At 41.5% G+C, this 20,270-nt stretch overlaps 1 protein-coding gene across 4 annotated transcripts in view; it reads left to right on the top strand.

Moving 5' to 3' along the window:
• The window catches only part of DOCK4 (dedicator of cytokinesis 4), a 482,024-nt gene that overhangs the window by 451,065 nt on the left and 10,689 nt on the right, over nucleotides 1–20,270 (top strand). For 2 of the 4 annotated variants that reach the window (XM_068549318.1, XM_068549320.1), the window contains exons 39-48: nucleotides 81–222; nucleotides 1,590–1,756; nucleotides 4,510–4,596; nucleotides 12,713–12,889; nucleotides 13,623–13,706; nucleotides 16,857–16,976; nucleotides 17,334–17,455; nucleotides 17,787–17,907; nucleotides 18,896–18,977; nucleotides 19,129–19,238. In XM_068549318.1, the coding sequence (XP_068405419.1) occupies nucleotides 81–222; nucleotides 1,590–1,756; nucleotides 4,510–4,596; nucleotides 12,713–12,889; nucleotides 13,623–13,706; nucleotides 16,857–16,976; nucleotides 17,334–17,455; nucleotides 17,787–17,907; nucleotides 18,896–18,977; nucleotides 19,129–19,238 (1,212 nt within the window). The remainder of the gene's footprint in view (nucleotides 1–80; nucleotides 223–1,589; nucleotides 1,757–4,509; nucleotides 4,597–12,712; nucleotides 12,890–13,622; nucleotides 13,707–16,856; nucleotides 16,977–17,333; nucleotides 17,456–17,786; nucleotides 17,908–18,895; nucleotides 18,978–19,128; nucleotides 19,239–20,270) is intronic. The other 2 variants (XM_068549319.1, XM_068549321.1) reach the window with 2 other exon arrangements.

The following is a 20,270-nucleotide window of genomic DNA, read 5'->3' as shown; positions in this document are numbered from 1 at the left end:
GTCATTTATTTTGGCTTCTCTCTGTAATTAAAGCACCCAATTATATGGTCCTAATTTGTTTTTTCTGATTTCACCTCCAGAATAAAGAGTTTGTGTGTCGAGGACATGACTACGAAAGGCTGGAGGCCTTCCAGCAGAGAATGCTGAACGAGTTCCCCCACGCCATCGCCATGCAGCACGCCAACCAGCCCGACGAGACCATCTTCCAGGCGGAAGCTCAGTGTATCCACACCTAGAAGGGCTGGATTCCAGTTAGATCGCACTGGCCTTTAGCTGCAGAGCATTTTCATGCAGGTGGTTCAACTACTGATCCCTTTTCAGTAGCTCTGTTCTTACTCTCCCTCTTTCTCATCGTCTTAATTTTAGGTTAGCTCCTTCCAGACAGAATTATGATAGTTATTCTCATGATTTAGTTGAAAAGAAATCCCTTAAGGATTCTGTTAAGGAATTTTCCTCCTTTTAGTTACAACTTTTCTGTGTCTCAGCCCTGCTTTTAAAGCTCCTTTTTAGGGATTTCCCTTAGAATAATTTTCCTCTGGCATCCCCTGTAGAAACTACTTGAATTCAGTTCAAGGAAATGATAGCACTATGTTTATTGGGACATATCATTACCCCCTTTTCCCTTGCTATTTTTATTCTGGATGGAAGGGGAGAGAGTTACCCGCCGTGTCTTCCAAGGACTCTTAGCCATGGCATCCTGGACAGCACTTCATCATTTAATAATTGCTGTATAATTACACACTCCCATTGTGTAAACATGAACAATGCAACTGAAATTACCCAGGCATTAGAGGCAAAGGGAATTCACCCCAGCACTCTTTTCTGAATTCCTCTGTCTTTTTCTGAAACTGATGATCTTAAAGAAGACCAGAAACTCCCCCTGAAAATTACAGATGCCGTTTCAAAGTAGAAACTTAAATGCACCAGAAGCAAGAAGTTATGTAAGGAAAAAATTTTGCTATCCTTCTTTGAATGAGAAGAGAAGAAGGTAAACATACAAATAAATATGATAGCCTTTAAAGTAGTTTTTAAAAGTATCAACTACAACTAAACACTCTGCTTATCAATACAAGATTTGAGAGAGTGGATACCACAAATGTGGGAAGGCTGGAGACAGGAGCGTATGAGTTACTATCAGTACTGGTTACTATCTTTGGTTGCATGGGTATTTGTACATTGTTTTACAAACAAACAAATTTTAAAAAGACCATATGTGCACTAAAGATGAGTGTCTCATGACCAAGGATTAAAATTAAAACAATCCTGAGTATGTGAGATCCAAGCCATTCCTACCCACCCCCAACCAAAAAGAAAAAAAATCAATGATAAATAAATTCACAGGACATAGAAAAGAAATTTCAAACTGATACTTTGTCAGAATGACCTATGTAAAACTACTTTAAGGCTTGTAGTTTGAGAGGTGATTTGCTATGAACCGAGTTCTTGGTACCTTCTTGGCAGTTTTGACTTGGCTCCAAATAGAAACACCAGATTGTTTCCCATCCTCTTCTCTCTGCCACAGCTCAGCTCGAGCCAGACTTCCACGGAGTTTGCCAAGTCAGGTCCCCTCCTTGACTCTTGAATCCTAGATTTGCAGATATACGCTGTGACTCCCATCCCGGAGAGCCAGGAGGTCCTGCAGAGAGAGGGTGTCCCGGACAACATCAAAAGTTTCTATAAAGTGAATCACATCTGGAAATTCCGCTACGACAGACCATTTCACAAAGGCACTAAAGATAAAGAGAATGAATTCAAGGTACTAGGCCGTTCTTATGACACGCGGTTTCCTCAGATAGACTGTGAACTCCTGGGGGCAAAATGCTTGATAAATATTTACTCAGAATAGAGTCAAGTGATAAAGCTAGAAGGGACCAGAAATCATGTGGTCTAGTTGTTCTCAAACTCTACCATGTAACAGGGTGACATGGGGTGCTTTCTAATCAAGCAGATTTCTTAGCCCAGGAATTCTGACTCATTGGGTCATAGAGGAAGCCCTGAAGTTTATGACAATTTTAATGGCAGTGGTCCTCGGTCCAGTTTTTGAGCTCTCATGGTTCATCTCAGTCCTCTCATTCATTCATGTTTAACCAACTGTGGGAACCTCAGGATATTTATTCTCAGTTACAAGAGACTGCCGTGAGTAAAGGATACTGAAGGAACAGGGGATTCTGAGACAGAACCACTGGGGAGCCTGCTGGTGCAGTGGGAGAGTTCTGTGCTGTCTTTTGCTGCATTTTCTTATTAGAATGCTGTGTAACTAGGACTTCTGAGAGGACCCAGAATAAAAACAAACCATAGACTGTTTGCATGGGTTGAGTTCTCCATCCTCAGTAGTTCCGATATGCCTTGCTAATTCTCTCTCAGCCGGAAGGGGCAAGGTTTCTCACAGCCACCCTGGGGGAAAGGGGCAAGATTGTTCCACCGATAAATTATAATCTGCTCTTTCCTTGATAACAGTGACAAAGTGAGACCATACAGATCCCCAGTTAGTCAGTATTTCCCCCTAAACAGAGAATGTAAAATGAATGTAGGATTGTGGGTGACTTGGCTTAGCTTCTTTCATCACAGCGTCTCTACTTAAGCTGGGAAATGTTCTCCTATCAGCTATGATTGTCTGATGTGAACTTGCCTTGTCACCGCTGCCTAAGTGTCAGTCCCCAGTTCTCCCAGCAGTAACTTCAGGAGTTACTCACAGCCAAGTGATCAGAGGGAAAGCTGGATAGTTTTGCAGTGTTATGATGGGACTGAGCAAAGCATAGTCCTTTGGGCAAGGAGGTTGACGGGTTAAATATCAAGGCCAGGAAACCACTGGAAAATAGCACTAGGATGTTATTGAAAAGCTCCATGACCATTTTCTATTCCTTTTGGATACCTTAATTTTTCTTTTGGCCTTCCAAAACCAATTAAAGATCATTAATGTATAATATAGTTTTCATTGCAAGTTTCCAGTAGATAAAAAGTCCAAGATCCACCAGAGTTGGACAGATGACTTGTTCAGAGTGGCGTTCTAATTACCCCAGACCCTGCACTAGAACCCGCACCTTCTGATGCCGTCTCCATTGCTTCTTCCACTGCACCACATTTCTTCTTGGCCATCACGTTAAATATTTATCAGTGTTGTAGCAACCCTCCTAAAATAAATAAATAAATCTGGCTCCTTACTCCTGTGCTCACAGCCCTCAACATCGGGCTCCAAACTGCCCTTGCAGAAGCTTCATCTCCACTGCAGCCCACTCACCCACCCTCGCCGTCAGCTCCTGCAGCACCCAGCTTCTCCCTCCATCTCCTGCCATGCCCTTTCACAAGCCGCTCGCATCTCTGCGCCTGCTGCTTCCTGCTGCCTGCGCCGTCTCCCCCGCTCTCTGCCTGGCAAACTCCTACTCACTCTTCAAAATTCTGCTCACGTGTCACCTCCTCTGAGAAGCGCTGTCCTCCTCCCACAGGATGCTGGGCATGCCTGCTTTCTCCTCTGTTTTCCCCCAGCACCTGGAGCATTCCTTTCTCTTCTCCCTGAACCCTTCTTGATCTGCTTACCCCCCTGTCACCAGCAGAGCACGCGGGGGCGCCTGTCACCAGGCCTCTGCCCTATTCATTGCAGTAGGTCTTGGCTGGCACAAAGAAATCCTTCCATTTGTTTTTGTTGTTGAATAAATGGCACTGTTTCAGGAATTTCGTCAAGTTTATTATCCACGCAGGAGTACGCTTTGTTTAAGTAAGAAACACGAGGCAGAGATGCAGAAGCCTCCAGAAGCCTGGTTGACAAAAGAGAAAGTCATCGTCAACAGCAGCTCTTACCAAAGGCAGTCATGGTTTCACGTGTCACGGGGGTGCTCATCCTGGCCAGGGGAGCCCTGGCTCTTAAATACAGATCCTCCTGGATCGCAGCAGTGAATGTTGGCACAAGAAAACGTGGCACAGTGCCCGTAGCAATGGAGAAGTCGGAAGTTCTAGTGCAGGGGTCCTAGGGGCAGCTCTACAGGTGACGGGAATGTAGCTTTGAGCAGGTCACATGCCTCTTGGAGACTTAGTGTTGTCATCTTTAAAACAGAAAGATCAGGCTATGTGATTCCTAAAGTCCTTTCCTCCTTGAGGATTCTGTTATTCTAATCCCGGGTCGAATAGCTGATACTACTACTTACCTCTTCCAAATAAAAATGGCTAGACCCCTTGCAGAGTGGAGAGAGTTTAAATTAGAAACTTAGAGGAAATAGTAAAGAAGATAATGTGATGACCTGTTTTTATATTTTTAAGCTTGCTGTCTGGAGTAGATGATTTATTCTACACAGAAAAAAGTTTCAGATGATATACAATGAAATTTACATAAGCTTCAGTGTGTCTTACTGTGATAGCTTCCTGAGTGCAAAGGGGTTGCCTAAGTGCTAGAATGAACACTAAAGAAAAGCTGACAAAAACCGAAAACTTGATAAAACTGAACGGCAAACATTAGTCATAGCTCAGTAACTAGAAAGAAAGGTAACTTAGGGACTTAATTTGTTTTGTATTTCGTAGAGTCTCTGGGTGGAGAGAACATCATTATACTTGGTGCAGAGTTTACCCGGAATTTCCCGCTGGTTTGAAGTGGAGAAGCGTGAAGTGGTAAGTGTCAGAGCTTATTCTCAAGAACTTTCTCATCACAGTTGCTCACCTGGTGTCAGGCTGTATATTCATTGCTTCTGCTTTGGACTCGAAGTGCCTGGAAACACTCATAGTAAGTTAGTGAATGTTTGTGATATTTATTGACCGCTATGACCAAAGCTGGAAGCGGAACATTACCATTGACCTAGCCCAGCCAGCCAGAGGGATTCCTCAAAAATAGCTATGACTGCAGCATGTCAACACCTCGGGCCCTTGAGTTAGAAGAACTGGAATTCCAGGTCTCCTAACTACTCTAGCTATGTGACATTCACTGCTTACCTTCAGTGCCAGGCCACTGGAAGAAAGTTATCCACATTAACTTATTTAATCACCATACCAAAGCTACGAGGTATGTATTCTTTTTTGTTTGTTTTGTTATACACATTCATTTATTTTACTTTCAGATTCCACATATAAGTGGTAACAGAGTATTTGTCTTTCTCTGTCTGACTTATTTCACTAAGTATAATACCCTCTAGGGCCATCCACATTGTTGCAAATGGCAGAATTTCATTCTTTTCTGTGGCTCAGTAATATTCCATTGTGTGTGTGTGTGTGTGTGTGTGTGTATATCTCAAATCTTCTCTATGCATTCATCTGTGGCTGGACACTCGGATTGCTTGTATATCTTGGCTATTGTACACAATGCTGCTGTGAATATTGAGGTGCATTATCTTTTTGAATTAGTATTTTCATTTTCTTTGGCTATATAGCTAGGAGTGGCATTGCTGGATCATATGGTGGTTCTGCTTTTAGTCTTTTGAGGAACCTCCATACTATTTTCCAAGGTGACTGAACCAATTTACATTCCCACCAGCAGTGGACTAGGGTTCTCATTTCTCCATATCTGAGGTGTGTATTCTTATCCCCATTTTCACACGTTTTGACAAGAGGTTAAAAGCCTTTGCCAGAGGTTCCATAGCAAGATACTGAAAAAGGATAAACTCGAACCCAGATTTTTCTGACTCCAAAGCCAGTTATGTTTATCACTCCGAGCCTTATAGGCAACACGAAGCCAGTGTCAAGCCCCAGCACAGTATCTGACACACAGTAAGTCCGCGCTGTCACAGTTCACAGTAGAAGGCATGCTGCTGTGTTAGTCTCCCTGGGCACCAGTGGAGAAATCAGCGGGTGTCATTATAGAACCTGGAAACCACAGCACCCAAGAAGCCTTTGGGTTGTAAAGCACGCCTCCCAGCTCCAGTCCCCAGTTGTGGAAACAGAGAGAGCGGTTGCCTAAGGCAGCCACATCCGGAGTGAGACCCCGCCCTGTGCCTGGGCTGCTCTTCAAGCTGCCAGCACCTTGCTATCAACCACAGCCCTGCAATCTCAAGCATCCCTTCTCCCACCCGTGGTATATCCATTGTGTCTGGGACCAGCCACTGTCCTCTGGCTGATAGAAAATGTGCCAATTGTGAAAATATCATTTAACCCCTTCCTTTTTTTAAGTAACAAGCCCACTCTGTCCATGAATAAGAAAGAGCAGTTCTTGCCCAAATTGTCTTCCAAGAATGGCTTATCCTACCTGAAGTCTCTCTAAGCAATGAAACCACCCTCAGCTTATCCTGTTCAATCACGCTAAGGATTTAATGGCATTTTCATTTTGCTGGGTGGAAAAATTTGTACAGCTCCCTTAACAAATTGAACTCAATCCAGCAGATTACATCAGTGTGGTTGTGTTCTTGTCAGGTCTGAGTCAAGGGTCCACAAAGCTGGTTACTTACATGGTGGACCCTGCAGCCTTCATGGAAGAGGAGAGGCTGCTGAATTCAGTGCTCAGAAAGTCTTATTGTTATGCTTCCTGCTGAATGGCATGGGCCCAACCCACAGAAATGTTCTTAGTCATCCATGCTGCATTAATGATTCAGAGAGCTTTGTCAGCTACTTACTACCCAGAGCATTAAATTCTGTGACACTCACCAATGTTCCTAACCTTGGAAATATTATATACACACACACATACACCCCTCTAATAAAAAGCAGCATGCTGATAATGATTAAAGGAGCATTACTAAACACAACCTTTCAAACATCAGCTGCCTACTTTATTAGAATACGCATCTTATATTCTGTCAAACAGAACAAACCCAACTGGGCTATTTTGTTCCCTGAACACAGCCCACTTCTGACAACCTCATGTCTTTCTCTTATTCCCACTGCCTGGCATATCCCCACCTTCTATTAAAGCTGGTTTACTGCTTTAATTCCTAGTGTGGAAGGTCCTGAAGATCTGGGCACAGAGTAGGTACTCAATACATATATGCCACACTGAATTGAAATTCCTTATGTGCCATGCCAGAATCTAAAAGATTCTGAATACCAAAAGATGTGTTCACATCTTGAGGATTACATAATATACTATATGCACCCTATGTTACCTTTCTAAAATCAGAAATATTCTGAGTTCTGAAAACATGTAGCAGCAAAGATTTCAGATGAGACTGTGGGCCTTTATTCTCTAAATCGTAACCCCAGAACATATTATTGAACATGTTCTCCCATTCTTTCAAAGATGATAATGCCTTTGAACAATTGTTTCCTCAGTAATTGTTTTTATTGTTTTCAAAACAAACAGGATCTTTATTTTTTTGATTAAAAAGTAAGCTTATTTAAAAATTTTTAAACAAGATGAAAAAGCTATAAAATAGAATGTACAAATAATGATTTTTTAAACTCTAAAGATAATGACAATATCATCACACTTCACATCATATCCATCAGAAAATCGTGTGGCTCTACGATACTTTCAAAATTACCCAGAATCCGACCACCCCTCACCTCCCTACTGATAGTGCCATCTAGCGCCTGATTTCTGCAGTAGTATAAGAGGTCACCTTGTGCCCTTCTGCCCTCCCCCTGCTGCAGTCACTTCTGTACACAGCCCCAGTGTCCTTTTTAAACTAAAGTTATATCAAATAAAAATAGAGAAAATATATAATGAACCTGGTTTACCCATCATTTTATTTCACCAGCTATCAAAAAGGCCAATTTTGTTTCATCTACACCTCCCTCCATTCCCTTTCACACTGGCTTATTTTGAAGTAAATCTCAGACATCATTTCAGCTATGTAAGAATATTTTAGTCTGTATATTAACCAAAAACATAACCATAATACCATTATTCCATCTAAAAATTTTAACAATAGTTCCTTGATCATAAAATATCCAGTTTATTCACAGTTCTCCAAGTCTTTATTTTATAGGTTTTTGTTCGTTTTTGTCATCTGTTGTTTGAATCTGGACCCAAATAAGGGCCACACGTTGAAATTGGTTGAAATACCTCCTAGATCCCATTTAATCTGTAGGTTCCCCCGTATTTTTTTTCCTTGCAGTTTTTTTTGTTAAAGAATCCAGGTTGTTTTTCCTGAAGTGTTTCCTTAAGTATGGATTTTGCAGACTGTGAATCAGTGGGATCATTTAACATGTTTCTTTGTTACTATTTTTTTTTTGTAAATTAGCAGTTAGATCTAGAAGCTTGATAAGATGTTGTTTTGTTTTCATTTTTTATTTTTTCATTTTTTGCAAGACTACTTCATGGGTGGTGTTATATGCTCTGGTTGGCAGCCAGTGATACTCGTTGCCCCCATCCAGTCATCTCTTAAGGGTTACAAAATGGTGATATTTCATCGTTCTTTCTTTGTTTGTTGATTGGAATACTTCTGTAAAGAGAAACATGCCCTCATCACCGATTTGATTACCCTAAGGTATAGGAAAGGAAGGATAATGCTCTATTCTTTCCTTTCATTTACCAGTTTCTTCTTTTTTTTTTCCCACACCACGCAGCTTGTGGGATCTTAGTTCCCCGACCAGGGATTGAACCCTGGTTCCTCATACAGAGGGCACCCTCATCAGTGAAAGTGCAGAATCCTAACCACTGGACCACCATGGAATTCCCCTACCAGTTTTCAAAATAATAATTTGGTTCCCTAACACCCTATAAAAGTGACCAAAGAGGGTTTTGTTTGGTTAGTTTGGGTTTTAGTATCAGTAGTAACTCATGGATTTAAACGTGTTTGTTTTGTTTCAATCCATTGCAATTATGACTCTTATTATTTTTCAAATTGTTCCATTTTGCCCATTGGGAGCCTCTTCAAATTGGTTCCTCAGTCTTTTTGACAGTATCCAAGTTGTCTTTGTTACTGAGCTAACACACAGGACCAGATTGTCAAATCAAGCATAGGAATCAGCATCAAGCTTTACTAATAACTTTTAGGCAATCAGGAGGCTCAGATGAGGCAGAGAGACATCTGAGACCTCAAGTCTTGTCCTCCACATCCTTCTTCTCCACATCAGTAATAATCCTGATTAAGAGACAGAGTGTCTAAGTGAAGTTCACGGAGTTCCTCATACAAAGGGCACGTTTCAATTATGAAATTTAAATTGTGAAATATTCCATTTTATACTCCAGAGAGTTGTCAAACTTCTCTGGGACATTCTCTAGGGACGTGTGCCTTATGGACTCTGGGTTTATTTACTGTAAGCAATCCTTTAGCTGGGGACTTCCCGCTAAGGGCATTCCATAGATACCATCTCTTCCTCCTAGCAGTTAGTCTTATTTTATTTGAAGGTTCAATTGACAAGGAGATAAGACCAGGTCACCTGCTTGCTTTTCTGTTCCCCGAGGACATCCCTCCAGTAAAGAGAGTAAATGGACCACAGGCCAGCTGCTCTAATGCCTTCCGCCAGCTGCCTTCCTTGCTTACTGGTATGGCTGGGTAGTCCAGGCTCACTTGTACAATCCTGCCCCAGACCCAAAAGCAACCATTTCTCCAATGACTCCTGATTCTTTTTAGTGGTAAATGGGAATTAAGGATCACAAACTGGGAATAAAGGAAAATAATTCCTTGATGAACATTTTTACACATTATTCTTTGCACACTTCTTTAATCATCTCCTTAGAATAATTTCCCTAGAAGTGAATTGAGCTATCAAAGGGTCCACAGTATAACCTTTGATTCATTGATCAGCAATGGCATGTATCAATTTATGCCCTGTCTGGAGTATACAGCTGTTCTTGGAAATAACCATTTTCCCAGCATTCTCTTCAGCACTGGCTGTTGAATATTATTTTAAAATTTCCAAATAATAGATCAAAAATGATCACAGTAGGGTTGATTTTTTTTTGGCATTTGTTGAGTGCTAGTGGAGATGATATGTTTTCATATATTTATTGAGTCTTTTTTTGCGAATGCACTGATTATATTCTTTGTGTAGTTTTCTTCAGTATTTGAGATATATTAATAATTCAGCTGAAATATATGTTGGAAATATTTTCCCAAGTTATTATTTGTCTTTTGTCTGTGTTTATTGTATTTTGTTTATTTTTTAAATTCCTTCGTATTAATAACATTTGAATCTATAATGTTGAGCATGAATTTTTTTAGTTGTGGTCAAAAATACACAAAAGTCACCATCATAACCACTTTTAACTGTATAGTACAGTGGTATTAACTATAGCACGCTGTTGTGCACCATCCATTGAACAACAATTTCCCTTTCCCCCTCCCCCCCGCACCTGGCAACCACTGTTCTACTTTCTATTTCTAAGATGTTTTGTTCACTTTTTAACTTTCAGTTCATCAGAGCTCTCAGACTTCTTCCTTATGATTTAGCTTTTGTGATCATAAAACAAAAGTTTAATGTCCTAAATAATTGGAAAATAAAATCCTGTTTACCACCACTCAGGTAAAGAAACAGAACATTGCCAGTAGCACCCTATAGGCCTCCCGTGTATCCTTTCCCAATTACTACTGCCTCCCTTATCATAACTTTTATGGTATCCATTCCCTTGCTTCGTTTATTACCTGTATATGCCTCTTTAAACAAGTCAGTTTAGTTTTGCCTGGTTTTGAACAGGCATACCTTGGAGACGGTGCGGGTTCAGTTCTAGACCACCGCAATAAAGCAAGTCACACAGATTTGTTGGTGCCCCAGTGCATATAAAAGTGATGTTTATACTATACTGCAGTGTACTGTGTGTAATAGCATTATGTCTAAAAAAAAATGTACATACCTTAGTTTAAAAATATTGCTAAAAAAATGCCAAAGCAATTGCAATAGCAAGATCAAAGACCACTGATCACAGATCACCATAACAAATATAATAATGAAAAAGTTTGAAATATTGTGAGAATTATCAAAATGTGACACAGAGACATGAAGTGAGCAAATGCTGTTGAAAAAAACGAGGCCAGTAGCCTTATTCAACAGAGGGTTCTGTGAACCCTCAATTTGTAAAACAACACAGTATCTGTGAAGCACAATAAAGCAAAGTACAATAAAATGAGGTATGCCTGTATAACAGTGTCATACTGTATATATTCTATTGTAACTTGCATCTGTTGCTCAGTATTATTTGTAACATTAGTCCATGTTATTATATGTGACTTGTTTGTTTTCATTGCTGTAAAGTATTCCATTGTATACTACAATATGCTTATGCATTCTATTCTTGATGGACATACAGATTTTGGAGATGATTATGAACACTTTTGTACATGTTTCCTGGTACACATGTACACAGATACTTTTCCTCAGATATATGCCTAGGAGTAAAATTGCTGGATCATAAAATATAATATATAGATATCTTCATCTTTAATACATAATCCCAAACTGTTTTCCAAAGTGATTGAACCAATTTGAACTTCCAACAGCAGAAATTGAGAGATTCAGTTGCTCACATTCTCACTCTCATTTGCTAGTGTCATATTTATTTTTGCCATACTGGTGAGTGCTTAATAGTATGTCATTGTGGTATTACTTTTCACTTCTTTGATCACAGATGAGGTTCAACACTTTTCATATGTTTACTGGTCATTTGGGTTTCTTCCTTTGTAAAGTGGCTACTTTTTTTGCCTATTTTTAATTCGGCTGTTTGCCTTTCTCTTAATGGTGTATAAGGGTTCTTTATATATTCTGGACATAGGCTCTTTGACAGTTTTACATGTTACAAATATCTTCTACTTTCTGGTTTATCTTTCCTTCTCCTTTATTGTGTCCTTTGATGAATGTATATTCTTAACTTTGACATAGTCAAATGATTCTAGTACTTTTCAGTGTTGGTTTAAGATGATCTAAGTGACCTTTAAAAACTCTATTTCCTTAACTGAAAGAACCAGTATTGAAATGTGCTTACAGTAAGCTTGAATTATTGTACAGCTGAGAGCTTAGCAGACCTTCTCTTCAAAGAGAACGTCAGTGACAATAACAGTCACAGTGCTACACATTTGAAGAGCACTTTCATCATTTTCACAATTAGGCCTCCCATAACCGAGAATTGTTAAGTCATTATGATTCTATTTGGCTCTCCTTCAACAAATAGATCCTGCGGCATATATGATTATCTTATTTTCTTTAACTCCCAACTGTGTGGCATCCTGTGCCACCTTATGGTGCTGTTATATATGCATATGGGGTTCATATGGGCATATGTTCCATCTTCCCAACTAGGCTGAAATCTCCTTGACATCAGAGGATCTGTAAATGCATCTTTGTATCTCCTGTGGTACTTTGCATTAAGTATCTAGAAAGGCGCTAATAATATGCAGGGCCCTTGAACACTTAGCCTTCAAAAGAAAAGAAAAACAAGTTTTAAAAGACATGCTTGAATTTTCTTTTAAGGTTTAAATTGGTTGTTGCAGTGCTAATATGTAATTGATGAGTGCTGATTATCTAAACCACATTTCAACCAATGAATATAATCACCTTCTCTTCCCAGACCTTACAAACAGCTAATTTGTCTTCCACATCCTTGTCTATTCTACTATGGCCCCTGGTAGAGATATTAATGGGAGCCAAGGGGGAGCACAGATAATTCAGAACATGGATAATCTAATTTGTCTTTCTTCTTCTTTTTTTCTTTTCTTTCTTTCTTTCTTTCTTTTTTTTTTTTTTTTTTTTGGCCATACTTCACAGCATGCGGGATACAGGATCTTAGTTCCCTGACCAGGGGTCGAACCTGTGCCCCATTCAGTGGAAGCATGAAGTCTTAACCACTGGACCGCCAGGGAAGTCCCTTGTCTTTCTTCTTGAATGTCACAAAATCCAATATATATTTATGCTCATTTGTTCTCAGGTAGAAATGAGTCCTCTTGAAAATGCAATTGAAGTATTGGAAAATAAGAATCAGCAGCTGAAGACTCTGATTAGTCAGTGTCAGACAAGACAGATGCAGAATATTAATCCCCTGACCATGTGCCTGAATGGAGTTATAGATGCTGCGGTTAATGGTGGAGTTTCCAGGTATCAAGAGGTGAGGATTAGGTATTTTCGTTTGAAAGTTGTCATATGTGATGTCTTAAGGTTTCAGAAATCTTTTTTCAAAATATGCACACATCACATCAGCCTGCTATCATAGGGCTACAATTAACACAAGCAGATTTCTTTGTTAGATAGAGCAAACATACAGTCATTTGTGATGCACACTTTGTTTCCCAAAATGTGATATTTTGAGGATAAAAGTGTGTGTGTGTGTGTGTGTGCTTTCTAGGATGAATGAAAGAAGTGAGGGTATCGGGATTGTTTAATAAATGTCTACCTAAACCCACTTCCCTGAGCAAAGAGTGGTTCTTGGACATAAAAAAATTTGATCTTGTTTGGAAGATATTTTAAGTGGAGTTTTCATCTGCTGTCTTAGTTTTAAACAGAAAGGTACAGTAGCTTGGAAGGTGAGGCCACCATCTTGATCATTCTGAGTCTTAAGGCAGTTTATTTTAGGATGTAATGTCATAAAGCTTATTGATTTGGATTTGCTATTTGTTTTACCAAAGATACAAAGTTTATACAATTTCTGATCTCCTGTTAACAATCATTTCCTTATATTCCCATCTGACCAGCTGACCGTACTCAGAATCATTATGTCTGCCCCCCAAAAGTGGTGTATAATGGTATCATTTCTTTAAAGATGGCTTTAAAAAACAACAACGGTGTCTTTCACTTCCTTTGTAACTCTCCTGAAGTAAACTGACTAGTCCTTCTCTTACTAGGCATTCTTTGTCAAAGAATATATCTTAAGTCACCCTGAAGATGGAGAGAAAATTGCACGGTTAAGAGAGCTGATGCTTGAGCAGGTAAGGGGAGCAGAAGCCCATCACCTTCCCCCTCTTCTGCGTAGATACATACTTGCTTAACTGGAGACCCATCTACATAGTTTTCTACATCAGTGATCTAACTGAAGCTAGCAGTCACGGGTTACAGATTCACTCGTAATATATCCCAATTTGCTAATTTCTACGTTTTCTTCCCACTTTAATGCAAAACAAAAACAAAAACCAATGAGTAGACTATGGTAGCCCCTTACAACAAACAACTTCATGTAATCTCTTGGAACGTTCTCTGAATGCTGTCTCCCCAAAGACTTGATGCCAGCTTTTCACTCAAGATTTTGGGGTCAAATGAGTTCAGGCTAACTCAAAATGAATAAATAAGTAAATGAATGAATGAGATTCTTACTTAAATGTTAGAATAAGTAAGTGGGCAGTCAATACCCTTTGCTTTAGAAGTATCCTGTTGTGCAGACTAAGCCTATAGATTATATGATATGGACAAAACTGGATACAACCTCATCATTTTCAACGTTACAGAAGCATAGTTGGTTTTTATTTCTTTGGTTCCATCAAGTACAAAGAACCAGAGTGAAAAATCTGTTGCCTGCTGTGCCCCTTTTGATAGCTCTTGGCCTGAAAATGGTTTGAAAACCTCTGAGGTGGGAGACATTATGGTTGGGAGGCTGGGTGCAATAGGAAATTTTATACCCATGAAAAATGGAATATGTACGATAAAATGTGACAAAAGCATCTCTTTCCACTTGATAATACCAAATTAAAAAACAAATAAAACATGCTGTTTTGGATTAGGAAATGACGAGGTTATCTGGTTTTAGTTCATATTTTATGCTCTGAAGGCTTAGTCCACAAAACTTAATATTGAAGGGAGAGAAGTGGCCATGGACAAGGGCCATGGCTGGAAGAGGGTCAGTTGTATAGATTCTGAAAAAGAGAGAGGAATTACTTAAAGTTGACCTGCGAGGAAATATAGAATAAGTTAAATTCTCATTGTGGCCCTGGGAGTGATGTAGATTCTCGAAATGAAGTGAGCAGCTTAGGTTATCCAGTACTGAGGATTATGGAACGACTTTAGCCTTTTTTGATTTTTAAAAGTCTGTATTTTACCAGTACAGTCTCTTATGAGTGATTTGCCTCACCCCAGGATACTTAACCTGCTGTATTCAGTCTGACTGAATTCTTTCCCTCGAGTTAAAATCAAAAGGGTGAAGAACTCTCTCAAGAAAAATAAAAATCGAGGGACCTTGGTTTCCTCCGCATTCTGCCTGATTATGTTCATGGGGCCTTGTGGAAAAAGCTATGGCCTAGGAAGCATTAGATCCTATCATAGGCCATGTCGTGCATGTGACTGCCATGTGACCTTGGGCGAGTCACATGTCTTTGTGGGACCGTAGGAAGGGGGTTGGGCACCGTCCTCTGGACTCTGTGAGGTGGTTCAGAGAACTGTCTAGTAGACATGGAGATGCACTGCCCCAGTGCCCCTTCCAGAAGGGAGTTGTGGCCCTACCTGCTAGAAGACACCTTAGGCTCTCAGGTCCTCCGGCATTGCCTCTGCTGCAGAGAGCCACGTAGCCTAAGATCTCCACCTTCCTAGATGACCTGCGTCCAGTGACTGGGGAGGAGAGACAGAGCCTGGCCATTTGGGCGCAACACAGCACAACTGTGACAGACCGTTAAAGGTCCAGAGCTCCCCTGGGGTTGGCAGGAGGCTGCCAGGCTGCCATCCAGTTCCGTTTCTTTTTTGGTCAAGTCCCACTTCTGCCCCTCCCTCCCTCCCTCCCACAGGCAGTGATCCCAAGGATACACCCCAGTAAACAGCCTAATCTCCATGCTGGAGCCTACTTCCGGGAGAACCCAACCTGCGCCGTTATCTGCACAAAAGGGAGGGCCCCTCCCAGCTAGTGTCTAAGATGCAAAGGACTGAGGCACCTACACTTAGGCTCAACTCCTCCATCCCGCCTACCCTCCCCACAGAGACTGGGCTCGCCCTTTATGCCTCGGACATACACTCCACTCAAGCTGTTCCTTTCAAGGTGTCCTTGATGTTTATTTCAAGGTATTTTTATCTTTATGCAAATGTGCTGGTGGTAGATGGGCATCCAGAGCAGAAGTTGCCGCAGTTCTGACCCCTTTGGAAGGTGCTGGATGCTCTCATCCCCCAGAGTCAGTACTGTTTGCCCTGGCTTTCAAACTTGAACCTTCACGGGCTGTAAAGATAAAGCGCCATCGTAGTGATGTGTGATTTGTTTTCCTCTCAGCCTCTGGAATTTGTTCTTTTGACCACTATAGCATGGGGAATTTTTAAAAATGTAAAAGACAGCTGCTACTCAAATCAAAGGAATTAAGCACTTTTGATACCTGTACAGAGAAGACTTGAATGTTTATATTCATCTTGGTTTAGGTTCTCACAGCAGGAAAACTTTTTTAAAAATAGGAGCTCTTCCTTTTTGCATTAGAATAAGTGAACAAGAATAATATTTTTTTAACAAAAACAAGAAACATAGCAACTGTTACAGAATTTCCGTTCACTTGTCCCTTCCTCCCTGACAGATTTTGAAAATCTGAGAGAGGGAGAGAGAAGAACCTGATGGGAGAGAGAAGGGAAACATGGCAGAGAGGGTGCCATCCAGAAAAGAGGTCCCTGGGGGAGAACCACCTGACCCTCCTAACAGGGAACCCCCATTCCCTGCCCCATCCTGAGAAGTGCAGGAAGGGGCCAAAGAAACACTGAACTGTTTTAAAATGGTTGTTGTTATAGGTTGAAAATCATGGGAAAGAAACTTGGGGTAGTAGGAAAATCAAGTCTTTGGAATCAGAGAGACCTAAGTTCAAATCCTCATTTGTCCTTTAGTACATGCAGAATTTTAGTACACGCAGAATTTTAGTACATGCAGAATTTTAGTACACGCAGAATTTTCGTACATGCAGAATTTTAGTACACGCAGAATTTTCGTACATGCAGAATTTTAGTACACGCAGAATTTTCTGATCCTCAGTGTCCTGCCCGGTAAACTAAGGATTGTTGCTATCTTGTCAGATTGAGAGATCAGCAATATTGCATGCAAAATGCATGGTACCATGCTTGAATCCCCCAGCAGGCACTTAGAGGACGTACCTACCCACTGATGTGGATTTTCTCCTTACGTTACTATCAAGGCACAGATTTTGGAATTTGGCTTGGCCGTGCATGAGAAGTTTGTACCTCAAGATATGAGACCGCTTCACAAAAAGCTGGTCGACCAGTTCTTTGTGATGAAGTCCAGCTTAGGAATACAGGTAAGTACACAAAGTGTCCATGGGGGGGCAGTCTGACCTCTGCCATTTGCTTTTTGGTAGAGGGACAATGAAATATCCAATAGTGACATCTTTTGGTTTTTCTACCAAACTGCACCATTTTACCAGAGAGCCCTCAAATACTAAAATTGCATTAACTTCTGTTTGTCACCCTCAACCTTTATGAAAACAAAAAAGTAAATGAGAGAAAGCTTAATAATAATGAAACTTACCTTTATAAGGTCCCTATAGAAAGACTTCATGACATTTACAATGCACATCTAGTACAGCGAAATACCTCACGAGTGATTTTGCCCTTGTAATTACTATTCTGAAATATTTTCTTTACTACCTCTTTAGGAATTCTCTGCTTGTATACAAGCCAGTCCAGTCCATTTTCCTAATGGAAGCCCTCGTGTGTGTAGAAACTCAGCACCTGCTTCTATGAGCCCAGATGGTACCAGGGTAATTCCTAGACGCAGGTAAGTCATATTCTGAATTATCTGACACTTTGGCGTCCCCACAAGATGATCTGGAACGATTCTCTCGTTCTTTGCGGCACAATTTGTCAAATACGCAATTTCTTAATGAAATAATTAACCCTCGAGGCAGCTGCAGACATCTGCCACTGGTAAAACAGCAACAGCATAAGAAATAAATAAACTCAGACATTTGATCATATGGAGGCAAACAGGAGACGACAAAATGGGATGTGCATATTTTTTTCCCCTTTGGTTTTATACCATGCCAGCATGTGATAAAGTACAATTCAGAGACTGAGTTAACAACCATTTCTTTTCCCCCCCAAAACAGCCCATTAAGTTACCCAGCTGTCAACCGATATTCTTCCTCCTCACTGTCCTCACAAGCTTCTGCTGAAGTAAGCAATATTACAGGGCAATCAGAAAGCTCTGATGAAGTCTTTAACATGCAGGTACTTGATTAGCTTTTTTGTCTGGTCCTGTTTATTCCCTTTCTGTCTCAATCATGAGTGTTTCCGTTCACTCTGCTGTGCTTAGGAACAGACCTATGAGCGAGAACTTGACTTAAGGACAAACCTTTAAACACTCGTGTTGCCTTATTGGTCTCTGGAGTCTCCAAAGATGATTCTCTCAAAGCTCCCCCATCCACTCTAAGAAGACCTGAGCGAGCCGTGGGAAAGCCCGGGCAGGCCGTGCAGGGGGCGCGCTTTGAGCTCTGCCTCTGAGTCGGGTCTTCAGTTGGGACTCCTGGAGCTTGTCACCACTGACCTCTTAGCATTTCTAAGTGTTTCGTTTTTTTCCTTTAAGAAGATATGGTTTAGGGGCCCATTGTAAGATCTCTCCACTTAGGTACATGTTGGAAATTTCCCATAATAAAACATTTTTTTACAAAAGAAAAAACATAGGTTTTCGGGATTTTAGCGTCAGTGTAACTCTTGCAACCAAAATTCGTATTTAGACTCGGCTGATAGGGCGTTGATAGTAACTCGGTCAGGCTCAGCGGAAATTTTCCTCACCACTGTCTTTGGAAAAGGGGCATAATACATATTGCCAAATTCATGCTTTGAACACATTACATTGGAGAAAATGCAAAGGCGTGTTCTCTGCCTTTTAGAAGCACTCACCTATTGACCTGCCCGAGGCTGGGAGTCTTTCTGCTTGTGCTTTAGTCAGGGAGCCGCTGCTAACTGCTCCTAAGTCATAGGATGTATGTAGCTGAAATGAACACAAATGCATTCCTTCGGCAGGAGTCAAAATCTCAGATTCTTGATTGATTCAGACAGGCGTCCTTATCAGTCTGAGTTAGGGAGATTTTTCCATATTTCTTAATGGACTTTTTTTTTTCTAATTTGAAAAAAGAACTGATGATTTTGTTTCAAATGCGTCAGCGTTGTCTGCCGCCTCTAAGCCGTGTTTGATAACAGCTCCCATGTTTTCCAGCCAAGTCCATCTACCTCAAGCTTGAGCTCTACTCACTCTGCCTCGCCTAATGTGACAAGTTCTGCTCCGTCGAGTGCCAGAGGTCAGCGCCAGGGTGTGGGGTGGACCAAGGGTGCCCGGAGAACCTTCCAGCCCCCAGGAGCTGTGGTGGCCCCCGCAGGCTCGGGCTCTCTCCTCCAAACGGGCCCAGCCCACCACCACCCTGATGAGCCTCTCTTTCCTTCTCTTGCCAGCTTCTCCTTTGTTGTCTGACAAACACAAACATTCCAGAGAAAACGCTTGCCTGTCCCCGAGAGAGCGGCCGTACAGTGCCGTCTACCCGACACCTGTGGAACCTTCTCAGGTAGTCCTTGTGGGATGGAAATTCTAGAAAACGAGGAAACGTCTGGATGTTGCTTACGTCTCTCTGCAGAACCTCACGGTAGCTGCCAGAGGCCACCAGATAGGCTGTGTCGACAAGTCCAGCTGGGTGAAAAGCACACCTCTGCCCTGCGCCTGTTGCTAGGGATTTCTGTGTGAGCCACGTGTCTGACGTGGATACGTGGGAAATTGCCTGAGCAGTGAAGCTGATAGGGAAATGGGAAGTGATTTTACCCACCTTGATCCGACTCTGTATTTCGTTGCTGCTACTTGAACATTAGGAGGGGTGATTGGGTGAATGAGTTGGGGGGTGTCTGTCTGCATGTGTCTGTAACAGAAATTTGGAGGAACTTCTTACATTAGCCAGAGACCCTTGAGGAGACGCATGGCTGCCCAGCAGCGTTTCTTTTTGCCTCTACCTAACTCGAGAGAGCGGCCACGGATTCCTTGCTGAGGCACCCAAGAGGGCGGAGCATGACTTTTTACCTTTGCCATTCTTCTTTGATGCACTGAGGAGGAAGCTGAATCCTAGGGCCTCCCCTGCAGCCCTCAGGAGTAAGGCACGTGGCCCTCACCACCCACCCCAGACTTGGCTTTGCAGTGATCTCTGTTAGTCCGAGTGAGAGCAGGGCCAAGGTTTTGACCCTCTGGGCCCTTCAAGTGCTTTGAAGGAGGGTCTCAAAGATAAGATTCATGTGGAGCCCTGAGTTTTACCGATCATTTGGGGATAACTTGGGAGCAGAGAATAATAGTTATTTATCCTCCAGCTCATTTCTCTGTTTTTCTACACCATCCTGGCAGAAGTCTGTAGCTACATCTGGAAAGGGATGAGAGTGAGTGGGGTTTGGCTTGATGGGTTTATCTTTGCTGATTGTGTGATCTTCCCCAGAGTTCCAGGATACCTCATCCACACGACACTGGTGTCTCGCAGAAATTATATCTGCGTGCATTTGGCTGGACCAGCTAACTGGTTTAATCTCCCTTTGTCACTTGATGTTGCAAAGGAATTTCCCAG

Source organism: Eschrichtius robustus, chromosome 8 (genome assembly GCF_028021215.1).
Source record: "Eschrichtius robustus isolate mEscRob2 chromosome 8, mEscRob2.pri, whole genome shotgun sequence".
Classification (NCBI taxonomy): Eukaryota; Metazoa; Chordata; class Mammalia; order Artiodactyla; family Eschrichtiidae; genus Eschrichtius; species Eschrichtius robustus.
The sequence above is the reverse complement of the archived record's forward strand: the minus strand, read 5'-3'. Positions and strand labels throughout refer to the sequence as shown.